This window comes from Struthio camelus, chromosome 6 (assembly GCF_040807025.1).
Source record: "Struthio camelus isolate bStrCam1 chromosome 6, bStrCam1.hap1, whole genome shotgun sequence".
In the NCBI taxonomy this organism is placed as follows: domain Eukaryota; kingdom Metazoa; phylum Chordata; class Aves; order Struthioniformes; family Struthionidae; genus Struthio; species Struthio camelus.
The window spans coordinates 7,215,388-7,238,523 of NC_090947.1; the positions used below are offsets into that span (position 1 = coordinate 7,215,388).

A 23,136-nucleotide genomic window follows, 5' to 3' on the forward strand; every position below is an offset into this window, starting at 1 on the left:
GCACTGGTGCGTGGGGTTATTCCTCCCTAGGTGCAGGACTCTGCACTTCCCTTTGTTGAAATTCATGATGTTAAAGTTCAATATTCAGTAAGTGCAGTGAAAGAACGCAATTACAGAAGGCAACCTTGATTAGAAGTTACACTTTAGTTATATCTACATGCAAGTTTAAAAAACACCCTGTAACGTTTTGTAGTGGCTCCACTCAGTGTTAATGGCATTGCTAGTCCTTTTTGCCTAAACACAATAATCAAGTTTATTCGTGACATTGTGCTTTCTGCAGCCAACTTTGCTTGTAACTCTCTACAGCAAATGAACAGAAGAAGCTGAGATAGCTCCATACAGTGTTTATAGCAAAGCACTCAGAGAAAGAGCAAATCAACTCCTAAAGCCTGAGAACCTCAACGCTGAATGGATGCATATACACGGTTTCACCTTTAAAACGTTCAGGAACAATAAATCCAATGGACCTCTATGGAGCATCCAGCAGGACTAACCAAAATCCCATTCAAGTTAACTGGTAATTACTCTGTTTACTTAATGGTGATGGACCAAACTCAACGCACTGCTGCTCCTAGGGTCCATGAGAAATTGTCTTCGTTCTACGTGACACATTAAATAGACTGAACATATTCCCTGAATGGTTTTTTTCTTTCTCAACCAACCCTAAACCAGAACCTTCTCACTATACCTACTGTAATGGAAAGGGAATGTGTTTGGGTTTTTTGGGGGGTTTTTTTGGGTTTTTTTTTTCCCCAGGTCCCTGCAGCTTTGCTTTATTTATTTTTCATTGCTCAACCCTTCCACCACAGTTGCAGATGCTCAATGGCCTTTTGCTCCTAGCAAGCAGAATGGGCTGTTGAGCCACCTGGGGTCGCTCTGCTTGCAAAGGGTCTTTGTTTTACTTCTGGAGCATCACCCAAGAATTTCAAAGGCCTCTTTCGTAGAATTTTAGCATCTACTTCCCTTAGCTTCTTTTAAAAAGGGCAGTGATTGGTTTCTAAAGAGAGCAAGCCAGAAGAATTCCTATGGGAGAGCAAGGAGCCACACCACATCCAGGGCTGGGCTGAATGCAAATCAAGCTAAAAGTTTTGGGGGTATTTGGTAAAAGTCTCTTTGTCCTACAACTTCTTTTGGCTTGTGATTTGATAGAATTGGTCCTCATAAAAGGATGCTGCTGGTTAACTACCCTGATTTACCCCAGTGAGCCACTCCAATAGCTAACATCATCTCTGCAATTCTCAGAATAGAGAGCTTTTATCCTTAGACTAGAACACAGGGAGGTCATTACAGTAAAACAGCAAATTAATGACTGTAACTATCAGGTTCAGTATTTTCAGATCCATCAGAATTTTTTTACTGCCTACTTCAGGTTTGTCTCGTTCTTGTTGCCGTTTATAAATATCTTGAGTTAAATATCTTACCTAGCTGTGAGGTCCCTGCAATGACATTTTCTAACATGGGCAGTAAGCCTGAACTGCAGTCCTAGCTCCCGGCGGGCTTTGCAGAAAGGATGCCTTCCATGACTGGTTTCAAGCCCTTCTGCTCAAGTGCTTGATATGTGAACAGAAACAATCTTTGAGGCTCTGATTTCCAACACCACACCTCAGACATACCCCTCAGTGCAAAGGGCGAGGGACACATGGTATGGCGACCGTGGGACAAATCTAACAGTGAGGGGCGACAACCACAGCAGTAGGAGAGAGTTGAAGTGCAAAGAACATACGAGTAGTCCGTCGTACTGAAGAGGAAAGGGAAGTTGTGAGGGAGAGGGAGTTCTCCTCTCGGTCTCGGTCTCCTGAGACACCTCTTCGAGGAGGAAGGATAGAGGAAGGTCTTGGTAGAGAGGAACGCTTTTCTGGACTCTTGCTTACTCCATCCTAGTAGCAGCAAAATAAAAAAGGAACGTTTAGTTTTCAAAACATCCCCCTTTGGGTTCTGATTTCTCTCTCTTCCTGTGGACAGGGGCACAAGCCTCATTCCATGGGCCCAGATTACTACTCATGCAGAAAATGGCAGGGATCTAGCTGCCTCCCATACTCTGCTTAGCTCCCTGGTGCTTTACTGCAGCACCCAAAAGGAAAGGATCAACTGTGGTGCTCAGAGTGGTCAGAACTCCATTCCTGGTGAGAGACTTCCCTCAAGTGAGAAATTCTGCAAAATCTCACCCTAGCTTAAATAACCTACCCTTTCCTAAAGATAAACTTAGCCTTTGGTGCAGGCAAAGCCTTTCATCTCCCACTGGTTTGACCAAGCATCTATTAATGACTGGTTTTACTCCCACTGAAGTCAAAGATAAAGCTCCCAGTGACTTCAGCAGATGATAGCGGACTACTGGACTATGATCTAAATTCCTGTGAAGCTAGCATAGATGTCTTTTCCATCAACACAACAAAGGCAGCCGTCTCCTGAGCTACTTGAAACAGATACTCTTAGATCTAAATATGGATGGCTTCCAGATCTGATTCTTAATGAGAAACAAGTTTTTACTTTGTTCAAGTTGAAAGTAAAAAAGTCACCAAGAGCTCAGGTGTGAAATTCTCATGTGAATTCACTTGCAACGTAACTGCAATAACGGTGGTCTAGAACACACCACACATTATATTATTAGGTAATGGGTGAATTTTGGCATTTTTCAACATTAACTTCTGATTTTTTAAGGAGAAACAGTTTTGGCTAGTGGTTATTTTTTGAGTGCAGGACTATTACAACCTGATGTCTTCTCTTGCTTCCTTCTATGCTCATCTTTTTTCCATTTTGAAATCAGCAGATACCGGCTTTTCATCCCAGTTAGAGCAGTGGATATCTGAATATACTATAATACTGTGGAACTTCTGGGATGGGCTATCAAAGACATTCTTGTGTAAGTAGATGGTTCTCCCAAGGGCAACTAGCATGACGGACCAAACCAGTAAGAGACGCACGAGGCATACCATTAGACAGAAAATGGAAGTCAATAGGGAAAACGGCTTTGACGTAACATAACAGTCATTAAGTCAGCATCAGGTAGATAATGCAATGCAAGTGGAACGTGAACACCAGGAAGCTAGGATGGAAAACTGCCAACCAGCTCTTTAAACTCTTACTGCAACTTCTTCAACATGGTACCATGCATAGATTAAATTTGCTTCCTACAGCTTCAGCCTTTATTGCTGATCATGAGAACTGCACCCTCTTACACTGGCGACTGAATTTGTTTTCAGAGAATATCAACTGGCTGAAATTTAATTTTCTGTTTTTTAAACTTCTCCTGGAAGGCAAAGTAGTATTGCTGTTTGTCACATTTACCCACGTGCAAACGGGTACAACTTCTCAGCAGTCAATGAAGCAGCATCCATGTCATCAACAGAAGGAAGACATGTCCTTCTATGTTTAAGTTATTTCACTTATGTTTCCTCTGGAGAATCTCCCTTGTTTTTATTGATTTTGTAGCATGCAGCCTAATAATCAACTTTACTGCCAATGGATGTAAGTAATCCCAGGTTAACTTCACAGAGATTTACTCAAGCTCACTGGGGAGAGAATCCGATCCATGGAATTCACCTGCACATCTCTGCGCTAACTCTTTCTACTAACTTGGCTACCTTACCTTAGCGTCTGATTTTGAGTAGGGCAAGCAGTCTCTTGGGCCCGCTGAGGAGGGCCGAACATAATAATTGTCTGTAGCGAGAAAAGTGGCCCTTTTAGTAGTTAATGAGCAAGCTGAGCTGGGTCGTGGAGGAAGCAATGACTTTGCTCTAGACTTTGAGGCAGGAATCTTTGACAAAGAGGCACTCTAGTCATGAGAAAACAAACAAAAGAAAACACAACATGAAGCTGAACAAAAGGAAAACACATGCAACATGGACACACACACAAAAAAAAAAAAAGCCAAGCCATGAGTTAATACTTTTCCTTTGTCTGGTAATGGTGTGTCTGTGGCAGTTCTCGGACATGCAGGGAAGTTTTAGCTCTGTGTTGTTTGACTGAAAACATCTGTGTCTGGTCAGAGTTACTGATTCTAGGGAGTCCCTTTTCTGCGGATACTATTTTTGCCGTGTATTAATACAACAAAAATGATGCCAGACACAACAAAAGCTGGTACAACTGCTAGTTGGATGCATTAGAAGCAAGTGCAAAGCTACAGGAGCACCGACTTTTAGCCCGGTCTTTTAAAACCAAGTTGTGCGTTTGAAGTGTGGTATCCCAGGTTATGCTCAAGAATAAAACTGTGGGAATCTTAAAGCAAAGTTACAGCAATATTCCCAGAATGACAGAAGGACATGACAGCAGTGTTTCTTATGCCACTGTGTATACACAAAATACTAAATGCACCACAAGTGCATTCGGTGTCATGGTGGAAATTTGTAGGTCCCTGTTGACAACGTGGAGACCTGGGATGAAACCCTTATATGCTTGAAATTTTGACATGACATGTCATTGTGATCAGATACTTGTCTGATTCTGAATATCGATAATACCACACTGAAAAAAAATAAAAGTCAATAGGACAGATTGTAAATGCTCTGTTGACACTGATGAGCACGTGACTGCCCTGCAAAAAGGAGTTACTTTGAAAGAGAACAGGGCTACTCCCTTAAGCAACACCTTTTTTTTCTTTTTTCTCCCAAGGGTATAAACGGTGCTACAAAGAATAACTGCAAGGCTCTTACCTTGGCAATGTAGTCCTGATCCTCTCTGTATTCACAGAAATTACTCATAGAAACAAATCCCAATGTTAAGTATGGGATCTGGTACAGAACTTTAGCCACGAAAAAGCTGGCATTTAATCTAAGCCAGTCACCTAGGCTTTCTCAATGTTCACAAAAGCTGTATGAGTCACCCCTCAAGTTGTGCTTTTTAGAAAATGAGCAAAAAAGTGGGATGAGTCATACCCTAGAGTTTTCCAGCTCTCTACTGACGAGTATCTGGTTTAGACGAGATACTCAACCTACAGAAAACTGAGGCTGGGGTGCTTAATGTCATCCATAGTACATATGTACTAATCAACATGAGTAAGAGTTGCAGAACTGGCTAATAAACAATTTTAGTCCCAGAACACGGCTGAGCTGGACTTCTAGATCGGGTAGCCAGCCACATCAGGACCATCCAGATCAGGTGGCTCCACTGAGCAAGGTCAAAGTTTAGGTCAAAGGATGGAGGCGATTTCCAAGCAAGAATATATTTCTAAAATGAGCTTTGCAACATAATTTTCTCTTTTTCTTAAAAACTATTTCACTTTACGAGAGTACACAGAACAAAATCAGTATATATTTATTTTAAATAGAAACTGGACAATGCTAATGAAAATGTTTCTGTCACAGCAAAGGCTTCTCCAGGCTTAGCCCAATTTGTCGTAATCCAATTTTTGGGTCCCATCCAGTTGAGAAAATTTGGGCTAAACACTAAGGTGTTTAATAACTGCTGAAACTCTGTGGAAGTTGGGTATCTCAGGTGGTTCTGAAAAGCAGACATTATGTAAGCACCTTTCACCTGATTTACTAACTTGAGATAACACGAAGTACGCACACTTGGAGACCCAAATGTTCATTCAACAGTTTTAGCTTTTTTTCTGTGTGTGTGTGTGTGGGGGGGGGGGTGTCACTCAAAATGATTCCCTTAATGAGACTGGAAAGCCCTTACAGATTAAGAATCTTGCCCAGTGCAGAGACCCTGTCCTTCTCACTCATATTGCATACCAGTGTCCTCCATGAATACACACCTCTAATGTGGATCCTAAAGATGGACGTGACCAAGATCTTTCAGTGGAACAACTCGGGGGAAGGCAGGACCTAGAGCTAATGCATCACTCTGGGATTGTTAGTCTATACCCCCTTGGCGTTACTCAGGGAGCAGGGCACTTTTTAGCATCAGTAAAAGCAGCAGAATGTGGCCCAGCTGATTTCAGTGGCATGCTCAAGGAAGACTGGTAGAGCAAGTAAAGAAATGAAACGCCTCTGCCCCAGCCTGTGCTTTACCCAGTAAACTACTCTCATTCTCTGTTAGCTGTATATTACCTTTGACCTCTGCTAAAATTCATGTTGATGGAAGTGACAGCTGCCCTTCGGACAAAGATCAATGTAGCCCTGATTAAGACTCAGCAATTCAGGGATCGCTGAACATGGGATGCAGAAAGCTTTACTTCAGAGGCTAGCTAGGGAATACACATTCATAATGCATGGCTGATGTTCTTAACATTTCGCTGACACAGGTACACAGCTCGTTCCAGCAGATGGAACTGCTTAGCCTTTCCTGAACTTGTTCTGAAATGCAATATGCAAACTGTGGTTTGAAGATGGATGACAAACTGCGGGGGTTGGATGGTGTAACATTACCAGTGGAGAGGAAAAGGTTGCACTTGAAGGATGGAAAAGCTGCAAGACAGGAACACACACAGCAACAAAAACAAAAGAGGAGAGGTCTTTAGGAAGGTAAAGATGAAGACATGGCACAAGGGAGGAAATGTCCAAGAGACGGGTGAGTGTTGCAACCAGAGAAGGGAAGTAACAGGGAGAGAAAGAAAGCGGAGGACAGACTTCTGATCTTTGCCATCAGGTAAGGGACAGGAAGAAGAAAGACGCATAGAAAGCAGACCATTTCAGAAAATGATTATGCAGTGCTTATACTCATAGCACAGAAGGCTCTGAAAATGCACTAGTATCGATTTCTCTTGGGTAAATGTTGATCACCCCCAAAGAGCAGACAACAATAAATCTTACTGCTGACTCAGATCAGAAGCCCGTCTAGGTATTTCTTACTATTCCAGTAAAGAAGCTCCAGAAGTTCCTCAGTTATAACCTGAAACAGGCCAGGCTTACAATACCACACCAAATCCCCAAATCTATGGCTGAATTCAGGTGTAAATTTCACAGCTCCCTGCATAGCCTCAAAAAAGTTATGCTGTTATCATTATGACCAATTTCTTCCAATTCGTCAACGACCTGCATAGCACTTTACGAGACACAGTTTTTTGTTCCCCAAGGACCTGACAGCCTGGTTAGACTGATGAAACACAACAGCCATGGAATGTATTAGGAAACATAAGGGGAATCTTAAGGAACTTCTCCATTATTGTTAACAGTGGCTAACAATGACAAATAATCGCTGTGCTGAAGTTGTGAGTTAGCATGCGTCAGTGTCATGGAAAACAAGAGTTGCTTAGGGGAGAGCGAAAAGAGGTTTCTTGGGGATTTTAGAGTGGTAGGGTTAGCATGGCAGCACAGCAGGAGGTACTGCAGTATTTGCTGAAGGAAAATCAGCAGAGGAGAACTGGACGCAAGGAGCAGGATAGGCTGCAGAGCAGCTGAAGGCAGGGCACATAACTATCAGGTTAAAACACTGACACAGAGATCAGCGGTCCAGGAAATGGCCAATCAGAAAGAACTTATTCACGTATAAAATGCTCTTGGCTAATAATTTCTAAACAGGCATGAGCTCTTTGGAACACGAGGAGATGTAAGAGCACATCACAGCCTTGCAGCCAGTCCAGCGGCAGTATCTAACAGTCGATTAAGGGGTCAGGTGCTGCGAAAAGGGCCAAGGGGCACACGGTTTCCCCTGGAGGAGGACCAGGCTCAAAATGCTGAACAACATCAAACTCCAGAGTCTGGAGTCTGCCTGCCCCCTGTGGATTTGCAAAACAGTCATCACGTACCACCTGTGACTGTAATTTAGGAGTTATTCAGGAAAGACGGCTTTCATTAGCCTTTTAAATGAATAATGAATATGGCAAAAACATTCTAAAGGGAACACACAATTATGTACTGAATTAACACACAAACAACTGCAATAAGGACAAAAAGGAGACTATAAAAATTGATGATGAAAAGATGACTTTACTCACTGAGAGTTTTTCCTTTGCTTGTTTAAGTACACCAGGAGCCTGGTTTGTTTCACCGCCTGCTGCTGAGAGACCCAAACAAAGACTTGATGGTTAAAAAATATACATATATGTGTTTCCACTTAGTATACAGTTAGAATGATCAAATGCCTTGGCACTACTGTACAAAGCAATTACCTTGTGAATTAGTCTCAGTAAGCTGTGTGCAGAAAGAAACCTGCCGTAAATATGTCCTATATTCATCATACTTGAGACAAAATAGCATTCTACACATTTCAAACAAATCAGAATTTTGCCGTCATGTTCCTAGAAGTCTAGAAACTAGGGTATAAAATTTAAAAAATGACACACAATTAGAAGAGCCTGTAGTTCTGAAGGTCCATCCTGAGACATCTTAGAGTCCTGATTTTCATAAAGCATTGACCAACTGTCCTCTAAAAATCAGGCTCCTTTAAGGAATCAGCAAATGAAAATTTTTAAAGGGAGGCCTTTCAAATTACCAACCACTTTTCAAAATACAGCCGCAATTCTTAACAGAAATTCCCTGCTGAATTATCTTCCCAGTAGTGTCCAAAAGCTCAGTGCGCCATGGGTCAACCAGCCTTCAGATTTTAGAATTCAAATTAAATCTGGGACAGCAAGGGTCTTAAATCGGTATTTCACTTATCTGTTATAACATGATTTGAGACAAAAGCTCAACAAATGCAGAAGCAGGACAGTGGGCACAGATGACAGTCTCTAGCTATAAACCTCATTGTCTTTCAACTACAGAACCAACCCTAAAACACTGTACAGGACGGTTCTGACGAATTTTCTCCTTTCCATGCACAGTTGCAGCACACATTTGCACCAGGTGTGTGTGTGTGGGGGGGTGAAATCCCTGGTTTCCTGCTACAAGCTTGAACTTCCCACTCAGTAGTTCTGTCCTCCTAATATTGCTTCCTTGCTATTTATCTTTTAGTTCAATTGAAAGAGTAGAAGAGAAGCTTTGGGAGGAGGAAAAGAATATACAACTGTATACTTTAGTTCTGAACTTGAAACAGGGAAAAGTACAGCACAGTCCTCCTGCACTGCATTTTACCACATCTGTTAGTGCTGTTTTTGGTCTGTTTTGCATCTCTCTAAAATAATCATACAGAACGTCTCTCCTTCTTCCGTTGGCACTGAACCCCGTGCCTCTGCTGTGGCATGGAAAGCAGGCGTGTGCTGCTCATGCCCACTTACCTGAGAGCACCACAATGCCTCCATCTGAACAAAAGATCTGGATCATGACTTCACAGTATCTTTATGTGCTCTGCCACCAGTTTAAGTACGACCATGTTTTACCTCGGGGGGCTGACCCCAGAAATGAAGGCAAGGAACGCAAGCCTACTGCATGCTGGCGCCCATGCAAGAGGCGGCAGGTGTCGCCCGCGGCTGCGCCGGCGCCCCTGTGACATCACACAGGGGACAGGCCCGCGACAAAGCCTGGCGCTCCCCGGCGCAAGCCAAGGCAAAGACATCACAGGGCTTTCCTCAAAGTTGGCCTTATTCTCTGAATTTCAACAGTGAACCTTTTAAAAAGTAGGATGATTCAAAGCCCCTTGCTTGACGATACAGTGGCATAAGTTACCAGTACTTGCCCGTACCTACCTCACAATGACAAGTGGGTTTTTTTTTTTTTTCCTGGTATTGAGGTAATAGGGAAATAATTAATTTCCTGGGCCACTACACAGAAAATATGAGCAAGTTTTAACTTTATGATGGAGACAGCTGTACCTTATGACTGGATATGTTCAATTTTAAAGTCAAAGAAAACTTAACACGGAGGCTACATGACTGGAATATACTCAAAGCTGTAGTGACTACAAGGCGGAAGGACTTTTAGTGGGGCTCTGTTGGCCAGGTTATCACTAAAGCTGACAAGACAATTCCAGAAAGGATATAAAACTGGTCTCAAGCAATGATCTTGTATTTTACATAAAAGAAAATGAGAGATGGATATGGAAAAACAATGCCCCTCTGAGCTTCAGACCCTGAAAAGGTCTTGATGATTGGTTCAGGCTCAGTGAGATGTAGGTTAACATACAGCTGCCTAGGCTCTTGGTGTGCAGTATCACGTGACATCTTTTCAGGTGGCCTCCCATCAAGTCCTATCAATAAGTATAAAAAGGGGAGACAAGAAAATCACGGTTACTGTGAATTTTCCAGCAACAGTGAGTACAGTGAAACATCTGCAGAAATATTTTCGCTCACTTTGTGATACGGCTCAAGCTACTCTGCTTTAGAGCCCAAACCTCCAAGTTCAGCCAAAACCAACATTAATACAAATTTAAGATCAACGTGGGTCCACCATTCTGGTTCACCACAGTAAAAATGCCAGTGGATTGAATTCAACTGAAAGTTTGCCTCATTCTCTGAAGGATTTTTTTAATTTGCCCTCCACCTTAGTATTTAAACATAAAGAGAGGATGTTCTTGTATTACATTTTTCGATTTGACTAGTACCTCTGCTTCACTATGTATTAAAGTGAGAGAGAAAAAGCTCTGACTTGCCAGGCAGCACACATTTGGCCCACCCAGCAGATTTCCTTATGTGAGTCTATCAGTAAGATTCAGGCCTCTCTGGGACACTACCAGGCCTGAAGATTTCAAAAGAATTAGTGGTGGAGTATCTGGAGGCAAGACAGCACTGACCACACGGCTGTAGAAACGTAGGGGAAGACGAGAATGCTACAAAGCCCACGCTTCGTACACGACGTAAAGAATCAATTCCTCATTTCCAGTGCTTATTGAACCCAATAGGTCTTCTGAAATAATCTGTGAATTATGAGTCATAACTTCTGAGCTGACCAAACTGTGCTTCAAGAAACGATGAACAAGGTGGCAAGAAGTAGTCCAAGGTCTAGAGGGAAAGTTAGGCCAGAGACTGCTCACAGAGGAGCCATCGCTGCAACACAGAGAGGTCCAATCAGCCTTTCCTCCTCTGGCTCCACTTCTTGCGACGGGAGTTAGCGCTAGATTCCCTCACACCAGCAAAAACGAGACCAAATATTTAGTTCTGTTTTCCTAATGGAATACAACCTGTAGATGATACACACTTTACACTGTTAGGGTATTCGAGTTACCTTCACATGCTATCCTTCTACTGTATTTTCAATAGTCAGACCTCCATATTGAAGATGGTCCAAATTTAGCACAGAGGTGACTGACTGGTGCAAAAGTGCATGGGAGCAACTCCTTAGGAACGCTTTTGGCATTGCACAGTGTTCTTCTGTGCTGCGTAATAAATCCTACTCTAAATTTCCAAGGCATTAGAAGAGGCCTATAACTACACTACACCGTAGTAGCTTTGCATTGCTGGGCATGATTCTTCACTTGATAACCCTAGTTCCACCCATGAGTAACTACACTGCAGCAGGCAGATATGTTACATAACAGAAAATCCGGCCTCTTTTAGCAATTTTTTGGGTTTTTTTTTTTTTTTTAATAGTAAATTCCGAGACGATAATCTTTCCACCCTGAACTCACAGAAGCAGTAAGAGTAATATGATGAAAATATTGAAAATATTCTCATTTTGGTCCTCTAAATAATGATATATCTATCAAGACGTAACAGGAATATTTTGTCCATCCTTTCATCTTCCTCTACCAAATACTAAGATTTTTGCTTGGAACGCTTTCGTAGTATGAGCCCAGATTTCTTCTCTTTCAGCTTCATACTGCTTGTGGCTGGATTCCCCCTGTGGATTTTGACTGTACATCATAAACATCAGTAACAGATTGAGAAGTGTCAATGCAGGTAACATTAATCAACAATATATAAGTAAGTCTGAAACACTTCTTATTATGCATGAGAGTAAAAAAAGCAAAATAATGGAAATGCATACCATGGTTTAAGCTGTCAACATTTTCCCACCAGAAAAAAAAAAAAACATAATTAAAAAAAAAAAGAGATGACTAGAAATTCCTCCACCAACACACTATAACCATGATGCCAAGATACAACCACGGCACTTGGAGGTCCAAGCAATGACAAGCATACATGATCACGGCCTCCATTAAACAAACACACACACACTGGGAAAGAAAGCAGAAAAGAAAAGAAAAATGATACAAAACACTAAAAAAGCAATACTATTTGTGAAGACTGATATTCTTAGAGGAAAAATAAAAAAATAGAAAAGCTGCTATAGCCATGAGTTTTACAAAAAAAAAAAAATGTCTATGTTTGCCAGCCACATTGCATAACTGAACAGAGCGCAGTCACCTGTCTGCTTCCGTTTAACACAGGAGAGATGAGTTGGTCTAGTATATTTGATAGCAGGTTTTAAAATGATTTTCCTGGAGGGAGAGTGGGCCTGAACTTCAGTTTTTTTAGCAAGTTCAGCTTTCTTATACACTGCTATGGACAAGAAAACACAAAAGCATAGAATCAGGAAAAGACACCGAACAGTTTGATATGACAATACATCAAGCGGCAGGCCCACTGCTCCACAACTCCAACCCGATGAGTTGGTTCTACTGGGGTGAATGAATCCTAAGTCAGAAGAAGGGAAACCCTGGTGCATTAACCTCAGATGTGCTACCCAATGCCGAGAGGGAACGCCTACAAAAAACTGGACTGATGGAGCAGTGAGCCTTGCACGTAGTTTTTCATATAATTGTACAATGTCTCATTAAAAAGCACTGCAGTTAATACTATTAAGGTACACATCTTCTGCAACAGAGTAACCTGATAATACTGCACAGTAGTACAAAATATATATATATATATATATATATATCTTTATATATAAAATATATATTGTAATAGGGAGTGTTAAATGAACCTTTTTTCCTTCTCACTTCATCTCTGGAGAGTGTGCTAGGTTCCTTTTTAGCTATTTTCCTTTCAGGAGTAGAAATCCTGCCTCTCCCAGTTTTAAAAGGTTTCTCTTTTTTATGCTTATCGAGAGATGATCTTCGCAATTCTCTCTCTGCCTTCTCCTCTTTAGGAACAGTCTCTAACTGTTCAGTCATGATGCTCCTATCATCATCTGTAGGATCAGAGCAAATTATAACAACAAACAAAAGATTAGTAACAAATGTTAACAATACTGTGGAGGAGCAGGGTAAAAATAGTTGACGACAGAGTAGATGACTTAATAAAAAAAGGCAGACTATTTTACCACATTTTTGAAATACGCTGAGATTACTGTTACTGTTATAATAATTTTTCTTTTCGATCATTATGATTCGGAAGCAAAAATACTTAACACACAAAACAAAAAGGATAATGCACACCTTGAGTATCCGCCCAGAGACTGTCTGTGTCCATGATGGAGTCATCGATAGTTGTTTCATCTCTGTAATCATCACACGTCTCTGTCCTGTAGTCTGTGAGCAGGATTTCTTCTCTCTCAGGTGTAGCAGGAGCTTCTGGGGAGCCCTCCTTGGGCTCAGCACGGATGTCAGCCACTTCTTCTACTTCCAGTTCCTCTTCAGCCTGGGAGTCCCCTGTCTCCATGTCTTCCTGAGTAGCAGCAAAGCGCACACTGTGAGAAGCTGATTCACCCTCATCGACTGTTGTCTGCACCACTGTGATAAAGTCATCCTCTACTGTCACCACAGATTCAATAACGCCTTTCAGTTCAAGCAGTGCTTCTGGGCTAACCTTGGCCGGCATTTCTTCACTGGTGGGCTTCCCTAAGTCTACTTCTGGGGACACTTCTGATATAAGTTGCTGTTTACCCTCTTCTTTTTCTTCTTGCCCTCCTTCTACCTCTTCTTCCTCATGCTCTTCACTTTTTGTGGCCTCAGCTGTCACTTCACATGGTGGCAGCTTTTGGATTTCCATGTGTTTCACAGCTGCATCTGGAATTTTTTCAATTCCCTCTGCAGGTTGTGGTATGCTCTCCATCTGAACATCAGCAGCCTCTTCTTGCAGAGGCTCAGCTTTTGGAAGGGGGAGCTCCACAGAAGGTTCCTTTGCTGGCAACTCTGCAGGAATATCTTCCCCTGACACAGGAGGTTTCAGAAGTTCTCCTTTGATATCCTCTGGTTTCAGGGATTCTCCATTCAAACCTTCTTGGGCTTGATCGTGCTCTCCACTAGATTCATATGATTCCTCTTTATCAACTGCCTCTTGATGTACCAGATCGGGCTTAGGTACTTTTTCCTTAATTTCTGTTTCGGTCAATTTGGTGCTGTCCTTCACATGAGTAGGCTCAGTCTTGGAAAGTACATCTGCATCCTTTGCTTCTCTGGACGAAACGGTCTGATCTTTCTGCTGAGTTTCTTGAGGTTCGGGCTCTGCTCTTTTAACGGAGGCTTTGTCTTGCCCTGAAGGGGGAGAAACGACCTCACGGATCTTAGTATCCAATTGACTCTGATATTCTTGGTCAGCTCTCCTTGCAGCCACTTCCAAATCATGCTTTATAGCATTATAATCTGGTTTTATTGGAGTTTCTATCTCAACCGTTTCGGGAACAACACTAAGAGTCTTTTCCTCCTTCTCAATCAACAAAGAAACAGCATCTTCTTCTTTTATTACCTCTGTAGCTAATATTCTGTCATATGTAGTACCATCAGTTACATGAACTTTATCAACCACACCTTCTTCTTTCACTTCTAAGATTGCCTCAGGTCTTGTCTTCTCTGGCTCTGTACCTTTAATGGGATAGATCTCTTTAGAGTCAACTTGATCTTCGCTTTTTTCCAGCACTGTATCCAACTTCTCTTTTTTCTCTGACTGCTCAAAGTCCCTCACCAGAAAAGATTCACCAGTAGCATGCTGACCTAAATCTTTTTCACTTAGGAATTCGTCTTTTGATTTTTCAGCGGCTGCCAGCTTCACTTCTATTAAAGACAGGTCGGGAGCTAGGCCACGTCTCAGTTTTTCATCTGTGCCTTCATAAAATGGACAGGTTTCACCTGTTAAATTCTCACTGTCTTGAACTGGAGAAGGAAGTGGGACTGTGTACTTATTGAAAACACAGTAACCCAAGTCTTCTAGCTGACTTTCCGCTTTTAGAGTTATGTGATTTTCATCTGTCACAGGTGGCAGGGCTGTGCTGCTGTCTTCCACAACAGTGTCAGAAGGAACTGACTTCTTTTGCGTCGCCTCAGCATCTGCACTCACAGAGGCTAATCGAGATCTTGTCCCTGCTAAGTCTAACATTTCAGGGAGATCAGGAGCCATTACAGCACCATTTTTGTAATAGTCTTTGGCTGGGAAAGGTGACTCAACCAAGGTCTCAGGCTGGACGTTTTCTTCAGGCATTGCTTTCTCCGCTTCAACGTGCTCATCTTCATCTCTGCTATCAATGGGGAAGCAGGGGGCCTTCTCCAGCGCTGGTGTGGTTGCTGGCAAGTAGTCGTCACCTTCATCCATGCTTCCGCTAGTGTTAGTTAGAATATCTGAAGCAAGGGGAGAGAGATCATGTGCACGGCCAAAGCTAAATCCTAGAGCTATTGAATCCAGGCAGGACATGGGCAGGTTAATAGACATACTTCTCTGTTCAATTGCAGATCTACCGCCAAGTCCCAAGCTCCTGCTCAGAGTTAGGTCATCTTTATTTTTACTGTGGAGCTCTCTCTTATCCCCATAGACCTTGGGGTCAATAGTGAACATTCTTTCTGTTGGGGAACTTGGTTCCTCAGACTTGTCTGGCGGAAAGCTCTGAGCAAGGGCACTGTACCCTATTTCCTGAGCAGGCACACTCTGCTGCTGATCCACTTCTGCCTGTAATTCTTCTTCCTCCTCCTCCTCCTCTTTGTTTTCAAGGATTAGATGATCTGTCCGATAAGGCTCATATGCACTCTCTTTAGTGTCACTTAGCTCATAGTAATCACTGCCTTGTTTCAGAACGTCTCCTTTGGTTGCTTCCTCTTTCAGAGCAGAGGTTTCAAAATACTTTGACATTCCTGATCGATCCTCTCCTACTGTCAAGTCATGAGCAGCTGAATCCAAAACATTTATCTTATCCTCCTTGGTATCTTTTTTAACATCTTTTCCTTGAGGAGGTTCTAGAGTACCAGTCTCGTCACTGGTTAAGCTTGGTGCCTCAGGGGCCTTCTCCACTGTTCTGGAGAGCTGAGTGGTATCAAGGTGCTCTGTTTTCTCAAGGATCGGTTCTTGGCTTAACTTGCCTACGGGCACCTCTGTGGTTGGCTGCACCTCCTTTTTTGTGTCTGTTGTTGCTGGGAGCCCTCTTTGGTCCACGTCTTGTTCTGCATTGAAAATATCAGGTAACTTTTTTGCTTCACCATCCTTTTGAAAGTCTACTTTGTCCAGAGAAAGTGTCTTCTCTTCAGGTTTTGTCGTAAATTTACCATCGTCTAATATTCGAGCCTCCCCTTTATCATAGAAGTCATACCTTTCCTCCTCATCACTCTCATCCTTGGTCATGTCCTTTTCCTCCCCCCAAGCAGGGATCTTCTGTGTGCTTGGCGGTTTCAGGCCGTCTACAGCTACTGCTGAGACTTCTCCTTGCAGAGTTGGTGACTTGTCTCTGTGGATCTGCTCATCTTTAGTGAGATCTTTGGCAAACAGTTGGTCAGTGGGTTCCTGTTTCGCTTTGGAACTGTCCTCGGGTGGAAGCCTCTGCAGGACAGAGGGAGATGGGCCTGAAGGAAGTTCACTTTTGGCTGCATCTGCCTTGGGTTCTGATGGCAACAGAGAGCTTCCGCCATGGGTGATGGCAAGCTCCTGCACATCTTTAAGGTCATCTTTAAATTTCAAAGAGATTACGTGGCTGGATGGCGAGGGCACATCTGCAGTTCCTTCTTCTGTTTTGCCCCCTTTAGGCAGTTCAGATGACAAATCTTTCTGTTCTTGAGAAACAGGAGGCTTGGCAGCAGGTTCTGCAAAAGTGGCTTCCCCTTTCTTTTGTGAATCGGTTTCCAAAATCTGTTCTGATAGAGGTGAAGGCATTTTGTCCTTGCTCTGTGAATCCTTTTTATCTATAGCCTCTGTTTTTGCTGGCTGTGGAACTAAGGCATCAGGTTTAGGTTGCTCACCAGTCTTACTCTCTTTCCAAACTTCATGTTCCTTTGTGTCTAATGGTTCTGCTGTGAAAGGGCGCGCGCCCTCCTGGACACGGTTTTCCATCTTCGTGGCTGTAAGTAAATCTGAAGTAGTTTGTTTGGGTTTTATAACACAATTATTTAAAGCACTTACAGGCAGGCAGTCAAGTGGCTTACAACAATATCTCGGTATGAATAACGGAAGGGAGAGGGAAAAAGATGCAAACATGCAGCAAGGCTATCTACCTAGAAATCTGCTTTGAAGTGTTAAATCCTGGTTTGCTCTCAATATACGAGGTTTTACAGTGAAAATGTGAGTTGTACACGCGTGAATCTGACATCACTTGAAATGAGATGACTTTATATGACTTCATCTTCATAGTTCGTATTCAACCGTAAAACCACACCTAACCCTCACTTCATTGGCATGCTTTGCTGGACTATGAAGTCTATGTTAGTTTCCCTTTAGTGAGGTCTGCAAGATTAGTTCCAGCAAACAGCGTCGTCGTGTGTTGCTAACATTTAGAACATGCACGTTTATACGTTCATCTTTTTTTACATCAGATTTTTCTTCTACACGTGGCCTAAACTAAAGAAATAATACATACAAGAAGAGGCCACCTTTTTGACCGTACCAACTTTTCACAGGTACTCTTTGGCAAATGGCAAAAATCTCATTGCTGTCATGAAACTGGCACGCGTAAGTCATCAGTACAGCTATTAACAATCTCCAGTCTTGGAGACCTGGTCTTCAAAACAGTCAGCCACCCTCAGCTGTAACTGAAGTCAAAGAACACTGGGTGTGTTGCAATGACTACAGATCAGGCCCTAGGTTATTTGAAAACTAAAAATGCTACTCTCACAGTCTGCCACATATTGTTAGGGAGTAATACCTGGTTAATTTTTTTTATACATGCTCTGTTAACTATTAACAGCATGTTCTGTCCTATGAAAAATATCCTATGAAAAATATGAAGACTTAAACTGCAGAGCGTGGTAGACCTTTCTGAAGTGATCTCTTGAAAAATGTTCTATGAGTTTTTCTAAAACTTGTCATAACAAACACTGGGCCAAATCTGAATCTCCTCGTATCAATTATTTGATTTAAAGCCCATGGAGCCATACTGTGACTCTGATGCCCATAAATTTTTTAGAACAATTAGTCTCCAAGTATTGGCCATTCTTTAAAATATTTGCATATGTTAACATTTATTCAAAAAAGGTACTGTGCTCTAAACACTGCAGGCAAAAACAAATCATCTATAACTACAGTAATTTTACTCCTTCACGTTTCTAAGTTTGGCGACTTACTTGCAAACTGTAAAATGTACAAAAACATGGCCAATGAGCTGATGTCATCACAGTTTCACAAAATTAACTATCTAGACTCATCTTACTGTAGTGCCAATGAACGATAACAGTGGCATCAAAAGATATCCTGACTGCCGAAGTACTTTCACCTTCCTCAGCGGGGCCAGAATACCAGGCTCCCCAAAGCAGCGTTTCTTAGCCAGGTAGTGAATGGGTACATCACGGCCCTGTACAATATGTCTCTGCATCCTGTCTTCAACCCTGACTGAAGAGAAATACCATTAGAAGGACAGTCCTGAAGCCCTTTCCTAGTTCTTATTTATGGAAAACAAATGATTGCAGTAAATATTTTGCCTGAGTAAGGCACATCAGAACTTCTCCCTGTGCACCCAATCCTGAACTTCACGATGAAGGCAGATATCCCAGTTGAAGTGATGGGCATTTTGCCTGAGCGGGTAACTCTAGCAGGGTTAAACATTTGTAATACAGTAAAACACACAAAAAAATCAGAGTTCTGGCAATGACCAAGGAGAGAGCGGGTGGATGCAATGAACGGCAAGGATTATGACATAAGAAGCAATAGCTTTAGGGAAGCTAACTCAGAATGCACTGAAGCATAAAAATACTGCACACTGCAAATGAAAACATTTCTACCGTTTAAGCCTCTTTATGTCATAGTCAAAGTCAATAAATCTACTTTTTGAAAGAAAAGCAGATGAATCTCTGCACCAAAAAGAAAAAAAATATACATTTAGCAATGTGACTGGCAAACACATCTGAGATGGGGGAAAAAGGCTCACGCAGAGGTATCAGCTTAGCTGCAAAGCATATTGTATCATGGCAAAGTAAAAATCAGGAATCAGCTGCAGTGGTGGGAAACCATGTTGTCATACAGCACCTATGCAATCAAATTATCTGCTACACACTCTTCAAGCATAATAACAAGAGCAGTCATACTAATAAATGGGAAGAATAGGAAATGAAGCAGCCTTGGAAAGCACTGGAGAAAGCTGGAGGAGAATTCATTGGCAGCAAACACATGCAATCCTAAGGAGGACACACCTTCCTCAGCCAAGGAAGGAGATGTGTCTTTTGGGGGCGTTTCCGCCACAACTGTTACGCTCTCCCTGCTGGATGCCACACTTGGCACTTTGTCTTCGCAACACACTTTGGCCTCCAAACCAGAATCCGGCTGACCCTCGCTGAGGCCCTTTGCCTGGTCTGCAGGCTCAACAAGCCCGTGCTCTCTCCCCAGTTGCTTCCCAGGAAGAGCAGCAGGTTTTGCTTCCACGGCCATCGGACTCTCTACTGCTTCTTCTTCTTCGGGGATGGAAAAAGGAGATGACATCAACACCAACAGTACACATAAAACACAAAGCTCAACAGAAATGCTTTTACATAACACTTTCAGCTCTGAACACGTAAGAGCTGAGCATGTCAAAGGATTGCTAGGATTCAGCCCACTTTAATCATTGTGGAACTGAATCTTCCTTAGGGGAAAAACACACTTTCTCCCCCAGAGCATATTTATGTTGCAAGATGAGAGCTGAAAGTGCTTTACAGGTTTACCTCTCCCAAGGATGACTGTGGGTCAAATATTCATTGCAAATGGAGATGGTGTTGGATGATGGATGGCTCTGACAACACCAATACATCAATGTGTTCAGAAAGTATACTGATTTTTTTCTGATAAATATGCTGTTTTATCCACCACAGAACATTCAATTGGTGTGAGGGAAGGTATGAGGCATAAACTTCATTTCACTGACCTTGACTACTCAACTGCTAAATGCCAGTGAGTCAATACATATGGGTCTGGGATTTGGCAAAATATTCAGCCGCTTCCACAGTCTTAATAAATCTTGCCCATAGCTGATCACTAATTGTTTCCCAAGAATTCTGCCAAGATTCCTACAGAGCGGGTTTATAAACCCTTTCTCCCTTAGGCTTCCTGATGTTTGAACTCTATATGTGAAAATCACAGATTTAACACAAGGATTCTTCATTTTCACTTCTTCCTCCCCACCAGCCCCCAGGCTTCCCACCACCAGTTAGGTCAAAGAAACCCTTGAGTGCAATGTCCCTTCATCTGAATCTCTAAAATATATCACTTAGCCTATGGGCTGCTAGGATCAGTATATTAATATCAAGAGTGGTTTCTATTCTGCTCTTGCCATGGCAGGAGAATGATTAGCGAAGTCTTCATTACGGACTGAACTCCTGCAATTGCTGCTTAAGGAAAAATACTGCTTTGCTCTATTGGCATCCCCTCTTACAGAAAACCAAGATTTAAGCCTGAAAGCTTTGATTCAGCAAAATACTTAAGCAGCTGACCAGCAGCCATGCTGAAATCAACCTGATGACCTCTCCGGGCTTAAAGTATGCCCCATGTTTAAGGACTTTGCTGAATCAGGCTTAGAACAAAGTGGTTTTGAATCTGGAAGTGGCTGTTTCCGGCCTCATTGTATTAAAGTTAAACCTCTTTACATGAGCTTGATTTTTCTGCTGAGATTGGCCTGGTTAAAAACAGCCATACAACTACCTACTTCAGCTACGGCCTTTAAAAAGTGATCTGAGGAACACAAATACTATATTAGAGGCAGAGAAAATAACATTATGGAAAGTACAACATTATTAATAAAAATGTAAAAATGAAATTAATGTTAGACACTATATCTTAAATGTACAGAAGGCAGAAGATTTCCGAATCAGAACTGGACTGATGCCTGAGCGTTACAGGGATATTTAAGCACGGGTGTAAAAGCAGCCTAGCAGAATGGCAGGTGTCCAGTCCTAAGAAGCTCTTACTTGAACAACTTGCTTCACTTTCCTTTTTCCGGTCATACATTCTTTTGTATGTATATCCTTTTCAATTAAAAATATAAGAAAAGTCTCAAATTTTACCCCGTTTTTAAGGAAGAATTGCTTCGCACAAAGTCATGTGATCAAAATTAATTGCTCACCAAAGCAGTAATTCCCCTTCAAAACTTTTCATTTGATAAATGCAGTACATACCTAGCTTGAAATGTCTAAAGCACAGGCATCCAGCGTGAAGCATTCTCTAGGCTCCCTCTAGGGCAGTGGAGAAAAGACCTCCAGAGGGCAAATTATCTAATCTGTGCGAGATACCTGTCTTAGCAAGGCATGAATCTTCCTCTGCAGCCTGTCTCTACTCATTGACTTGTGGAGGGGCCCAGCTACTCAGCCAGACTAGACGCCTAGCTCTGAGATGGTTAAAATCAGGGGAGATTGAACCCAACCTGAATATTAATACAAACAGAACATAGTGGTTCTCTCAGAATTATTACAGCTCATCAAATAAACACGTCAAGCATGCAGACATTAAAAAAGAAAAGAAACACGGAAAAAGAACTGGCATGAAGTAGACTTCATTACAGCAGCTGTAAAAGGCCTGGCTACAGCTTCCAAAAAATGTTTCCTTGAATGGATAAGCAAACATATCTACAGAGGCAAAAAGGTACACATATACAGACACACACTGCTATGGATATTGAAAGTTTGCATGGGCTCAGAGCAAAACTGCAAAAACCTCTTCAGGGCTGTTAACTACAAAAAAACATCACCTCCAAGCTGCAAATTGGAGTCTGAGAGCGTACTTGGGGAAAGCATCATTATATGACTTCATTCTTCTTATATTTTTCTCTAAGCATCCACTGCTGGCCAGTGTCAACTAAATGCCTAAACAGACTGTCGCTCTCAGCTGGACATCCTTCTCACGTTCCTATACATCTTGTCCTAGTTCTGCCTCATCTTAAGATTAAATATTCAATAATCTAATGATTTTTCTCCTGAAAAAACATCCATTTGATCTTACAGACACAGTCATATCCTGTTTTCCCAAGCTATGCCAGCAAGTTATCCATGAGTTAATGAAGGAATCTTGCAGATGCTCCCTTTGTGCGCTAGGTTTTTTTTTATGCCAAACAGACTGCGCACTCCCAGGCAGCGGGTGAGGAGGGGTGTTTCATAACGCCCTACCTTTTCATTGATGAGTCAGCTTTTCCCCTGTTTCTTCCTCAAAGATGCTGCTCTGGGATCTTCCACTTCCACTAGAGGTAAATGCATATGACTGACAAGGATGCTGCTCATGACTAAACCAACCCAGGAGTGTTGCAAGTACAGCTTGCAAGTGGGCACCCAGTTATAGTAGAGCTACTCCTCTGATCTTGTCTCCCTTAGCTTCAGGTACACGTCCTGACGTTAACAACGTTCAGTTATTAGCGCTGACCAAGAAGTCAGTGTTGCCACAGTATCATGCTACCTTTTCCCAAATGATACCTTTTACATTGAACAGACTCAGCTGACTCTGGACATTTTTGGTTTTCTTGAAATGACCCACTGAGTAATGTCAGGCATACACCTCTATTTTCCTGAGACACGAATCTCAAGAGAATTCTGTAATGCTTTTAACTTTACCTCCTGTGTCTCAAGATTGAGTTAGTCAAATGCTGCGAGATGAAACATGAGCTGTTCTGCCTTGGATAAGAAGGCAGAACTACTTTTTAGTCTCTGTAGTACGGTCTCCCTTGACTCCTCAAAACCCATTTGACTCTTATGCAACCTGCACTGATGAAATCATACAGCCACATACTTATTGATGCACTGGGGCCACAGAAAGAGGGGAAAAGAACCACTGTAACAATAAACTTTTTAAAACGTCTGCCTTGTTTGCAGCCAGCTGACACAGTGTTAGCTGGGCGTATCCACGTAAGAACTGGAGAGCAAACGTGACCCAGTACTGCTTGAATTCACTAGTGTATACTGGGGAAAGTTTTGATTTCCTTTGCTTACTGGAGAATTAATCACCCTCCACTGCTGTCTTTGGTGTGGACGTGAGATTGTTTCCATTGTGCTAACATCTGACTTAGCTCCAGTAACAGCCTTTTGGCCTATCCTGCACACTGTTTTTGGCAGTGATTCTCTGACAGAAAGACCAGAACTAGCTTATGCTTCTTTTGACCAGCTGCTCCTTTTGCTTCTGTTATATAGCAGACCAGTACA

General features: G+C 42.3%; 1 protein-coding gene across 29 annotated transcripts in view; it reads right to left on the reverse strand.

The window, feature by feature from the left end:
- MAP2 (microtubule associated protein 2) overlaps positions 1–23,136 on the reverse strand; it is a 227,150-nt gene that overhangs the window by 22,914 nt on the left and 181,100 nt on the right. For 12 of the 29 annotated variants that reach the window (XM_068947941.1, XM_068947942.1, XM_068947940.1 and 9 more), the window contains 6 exons: positions 19,177–19,434; positions 13,081–16,908; positions 12,627–12,833; positions 12,065–12,199; positions 7,820–7,881; positions 1,724–1,877 (listed from right to left, as the gene is read on the reverse strand). In XM_068947941.1, coding sequence (XP_068804042.1) covers positions 1,724–1,877; positions 7,820–7,881; positions 12,065–12,199; positions 12,627–12,833; positions 13,081–16,908; positions 19,177–19,434 — 4,644 coding nt within the window. The remainder of the gene's footprint in view (positions 1–1,723; positions 1,878–7,819; positions 7,882–12,064; positions 12,200–12,626; positions 12,834–13,080; positions 16,909–19,176; positions 19,435–23,136) is intronic. The other 17 variants (XM_068947953.1, XM_068947952.1, XM_009688657.2 and 14 more) reach the window with 12 other exon arrangements.